At 33.1% G+C, this 4,581-nt stretch overlaps 1 protein-coding gene across 1 annotated transcript; it reads left to right on the forward strand.

Moving 5' to 3' along the window:
• Positions 1–534: 534 nt before the first annotated feature.
• LOC110871248 lies at positions 535–2,926 on the forward strand. The gene is made up of 6 exons (XM_022120118.2): positions 535–646; positions 759–986; positions 1,198–1,329; positions 1,909–2,061; positions 2,212–2,427; positions 2,664–2,926. Exons 1-6 carry the CDS (start codon positions 590–592, stop codon positions 2,820–2,822), a joined length of 945 nt encoding a protein of 314 aa, XP_021975810.1. The 5' UTR covers positions 535–589; the 3' UTR covers positions 2,823–2,926.
• Positions 2,927–4,581: the final 1,655 nt, after the last annotated feature.

Consider the following 4,581-nt stretch of genomic DNA (forward strand, 5'->3'; position numbering starts at 1 on the left):
GACAAAAAGTTATTTTTCATTAGATTTGTCACAAAGGCGTAGGAAACAATCATGTAATAACAAGGATATACACTATATATTTATAAATAATACTAAATTTAGTTTATTAATAATAAAATAATTATATTTCCTACACATTTGTGACAATATATTAAATACCTAATGTGTATATAAATATAATATAACTTCATAAAATAACCGAATGAGGGCTTAGCCCGACCGGTCACGTGTTCGTTTGTTGTGTGTTGTGTGGGGTGTCGCTGGTTCGATTCTCGTCTGGCCGGTTCAACCTTTTTTTTGTTTTCATAAGTGTACATAATTGGTCCCTGGTGTTTCGGAAATGGACTAGGTAATGGAATGGACGAGGGAATGCAATGGATCATTACCATTCCATGTCTTGTTTGGTTACCATGTGGATGGAATGAATTATTATTGTGTATTGTTCGGTAGGCAAGAAAAACGGAGTAATAAATTTAGCGGTGAGTGGTGGTGGTGGTCGGTGGCAGTGATTGTGGGTGGTTATAGGTGGCATGGTGATGTTCATAAGAGCATCACTCGTATACTATCTCAGCATCACGATGGAGCTTGGATGACATTTAGGCAGATTCCACGGGATAAACTGGCTCGTATGTTCGAATGCTTTAGGGTAATATATAAATTCTTTAATTTTTATCTCATATAAATATTGGTTCTAAATATAGAATGAATTACTACTGTTACTAAGTTTTCATTTTTAACTTTTATTTTTATTTTTATAGACCCGTTGGAGTTGGGATCCGGCTAACGAGCAACTCATACATGAAGGGTTTATTAACGTGCTGAAGAAACGTTATAGAGACATAATGAGGCAGTTGAGAATAGACTCCACAATGTTGGCATGTGCCGTCCACGAAGATATGGATCCAACCAATTATCTACAATTTGACAAAATTCGTGATTTTCCGCCTCCTGCAATATCTCTTGAAGTATGGCGTGAATTGTGTAAGGTAAGTGAGTATTTAATAAGCTAAATATACTAGTATGTGTTTTTGTCTTTTAAATGGCTACATATATCTGCTATAACCACTTCAATTAAATGGCTTTCATACCTTAACTATGTGTATATTTAGAAAAAGAAATATTTAGTTTTTTGTGCGGTTATCTTAATTAAGTTTTGATATTATATTATGATATACATATTTATACACTCTTTGACAGCGTTGGAACACAAAAGGTTGGCTTAACAAGTCCAAGAATGGGTCAAAAAACCGTAGGAGCGCTGATAGTAGTGGCAAGTCATCGCGACACACGGGTGGATCAATGGGATATGCTGAGCGTCGTGCCCGTATGGTAAGTGAACAAGTTTTCATACCTTGATTAATTAATGATATGTGTGTATGATAGATTATTTTGTACACATGTTAATTCCTGTTGATATAAAAAGCAAAGAAAGTACACTACCTTGCAAAGCATCTGATTCTGATCTCAGTCTCAATTCCATTCCATTTCAGCACAGAATAAAAAAGTAGACTACTTGCATCTGTGTTGACAAAATAAAAAAAAAGGTTCAAAAGTAGACCCAATTACCTATAGCACGTTGCCTAAAATTTAAAATATTTTATTACTAATTAGTGCCTGATGACTTTCTTCCACGGGCAACCATCGTCTTTTCCGGCCGACAAACATGTGATCGCCTTTTAATTAATTGAACCAGTGCCAACCGGGTCTCCGGCACAAAACACGGGTAAAAAATTCTTGTTCTATTAAATGTTTTGATTGTTAAATAGCAGTATTCAACCCACAGGTTGCTGTGGGGACACGACGGAAATTCCATTGGTACTGGTTTACGTTACCGGCACATGCTATCAAGTGAAATAAAAAACTCCATATATAAAGTTAATCCTTACATTTATTTCACTCTTTTTTTAGAAAAGGAAAATGAATGAGGAACCCAATTTTAAACAAATCTTTCTGGACACCCACCTCACTAAAGAATGCAAGCAAAAATTGTGGGACGGGGACATTGACATATATAACTTGGAGGAATTGAAGTTTTGTACGGAACGAGCCAAAAAAGTATATGTAAGTTATCTTTATTATTTGAGTACTAACTTATTTTCGTCCCTTGTCCTTTAATTTATTCTCCATAGATTTATCTTCATTATGTGTTGTTTACTATGGCAATTAACTCGTATTGTTTTTATATAATGTTCGTGTTTTGATAAATTGTAGGGGGATTATTTGAGTGCGATGCGTGAGGTTTACGGGCCGAACTATAGCGAGTTTCCAGATGACCCTGAGGTGTGGGCACGTGTGGTCGGACAAGGTCGCACGCGCCGGGTATACGGGATAGGTTCTTCGGATCTAGATTATTTGGTGACCGGGACATCTTCTTCTTCTGTCGGGTCTGCACCATCGCACGCAGAGTACCAACAGTCTCAAGAAGAGGTATCTTTATTACCGATTGATGTTACTAAAAGTTAAAAATGTTAGTTCTTGTCATATCATATTAAAAACAAACCGTATAAAACAGGATCCGACCATTAGAATTTATCGTATGAGAATGTATACATGTGTTATTATCTTTCGAAATTAAACCAATAAAGAACTTTTCTTTGCGTCAACTATTTCTTTATAAAATGTAGTTACTAATTATAACTATATACATTTTAACAATGTTTTAGGTTCAAGTTATGCGAACTCAAATGGTAGATCTTGAAGCTCGGCTTGAAGAAGAAAGGAATCTACTTACAACTCGGCTTGACGAAGAAAGGAAAGCAAGGGAAGAACTTCAACAACAACTTCAAGAATTTATGAACAATTGGCGTCCTCCTTCTAATTAGTTATAGTTTCTGATATCTTTTGGGAAATATGTTAAATTGTATTAGTTTACGGTTTAAACATATTTGAACTTGCGTTGCAACGCATGATTTTTGAATTTGTGTTATTGGAATTTCGATGGATTTTGTAAAACAGGTTCTTGGTTCAAAGATTATTCCTGCATTTTTTTTTGCTAGAAAAATGTAAATTTAAATTTTATTTTGCAATTTTTTTTCTATTAAAAATTAAGGTCGTCGGAAAAGTGTCATAATAAAAAAATGACTTTGCTTTTTTCTGTTGGAAATGTGTCACAACATAAAAACAAACTTTTGTCGGAAAACAGTCAAAAAAATAGTAAATTTTTTTTAATTTCCTTTTATCTGTCGGAAATTTGTCACAAAAAATACTGAGTTTCGTAAAGTTGTAACAAATGTTTTTATTTTTCTGTCGGAAATTTGTCACGAATAATGCTTTTGTCGGAAATTTGTAACAACTATTTTTTACTTTTCTGTCGGAAATTTGTCACGAAAAATACTGAGTTTCGTAGGAAAGTTGTAACAACTGTTTTTATTTTTCTGTCGGAAATTTGTCACGAAAAATGCTTTTGTCGGAAATTTGTAACAACTATTTTTTATTTTTCTGTCGGAAATTTGTCACGAATAATGCTGAATGAAATTTTTTATTTTTATTTTTTGTCGGAAATGTGTAGCTAAAAAAATTCTGAAAATATAATAATTAATATTTATCATAAATAATATATTAAAAATAACTATGAATTGTTGTAGGAGATCTGTAGCAGTTTGTGACACGACGATTTTGTAGGAAATGGGTAGGAAATTGCGTAGGAAATGCGTTGGAAACAGGTTTCCTACGAGGCATTTTCCTACATCAGGTATTTGTCACAAATGTGTAGGAAAGCCTGTTTTGTAACGCATTTCCTACGAAAACTGGTGTAACAAATTTCAGATTTTCTAGTAGTGTTTCTGTGTAAATTCCCTTAAAAAAATTCGCCCTTTTTTAGACAATTTAACGTAGGGAAACATGTCCAATAAATTTTAAGTGCGACAATATATATTTTTTTTACCGGCAAAAAAGATTCTATATTTATTTCAAACCAAAAACTCCCAGGGGGAACTGAAAGACATACAACCAATTACATCACCGTAGTTTGAATATTAAAAGTACATCACCTATTTTACTTAAAAAAATGAAATTTCGATATATGTTTCATCCATAAGAATGAGAACGCTTTTTATGTCCTCTACTCGAGTCTTGAACATGACAATATTTTATAAGAATTAAAATTATACATAATACTGTTTTCTAGCTATCGAAAGATATTATATTTTATTTTCTACTACCGGTATATTTGTTGGTATTGAAGTGTAGGAAGGCAGTTGTTAGATATTGGTTTGGTAACATTTAATGATCATTTCTAGTTTTCTTTTCAAAGATATTATCTATTTAATAGTTCTTAAGTCTTAAGTTCTTATCTAATACCAGATAAGTCAAACTTTTAGTTCTTATCTAATACCAGATAAGTCAAATAAACGAATAACTAAATTAGTTGAAAACTTAAATACAATACGGTTTTAAAAACACACAATAAAGCAAGGAGACATATGCCACTTAGGCTAAAGGGTGTGGGTGGCATGATTGAGTCATCAAAAGTCATGAAGGACCATTAATGAATTGCTACACTATCCTCTTGACTCATCTATCATAGTTGACATGGATTAAACCATGACAACTATGAGCCTCCTTTCCCTTTTCACAAAAATA

Source organism: Helianthus annuus, chromosome 8 (genome assembly GCF_002127325.2).
Source record: "Helianthus annuus cultivar XRQ/B chromosome 8, HanXRQr2.0-SUNRISE, whole genome shotgun sequence".
NCBI classification, from domain to species: Eukaryota; Viridiplantae; Streptophyta; class Magnoliopsida; order Asterales; family Asteraceae; genus Helianthus; species Helianthus annuus.

What these genes read in the sequence shown, in the direction of transcription:
- LOC110871248 (XM_022120118.2), top strand. Translation starts at nt 590, where the DNA reads ATGACATTTAGGCAGATTCCACGGGATAAACTGGCTCGTATGTTCGAA. An exon ending in GTATGTTCGAATGCTTTAGG is followed by an intron (nt 647 to 758) that starts GTAATATATAAA and finishes TTATTTTTATAG; the next exon opens with ACCCGTTGGAGTTGGGATCC. An exon ending in CTGAGCGTCGTGCCCGTATG is followed by an intron (nt 1,330 to 1,908) that starts GTAAGTGAACAA and finishes CTCTTTTTTTAG; the next exon opens with AAAAGGAAAATGAATGAGGA.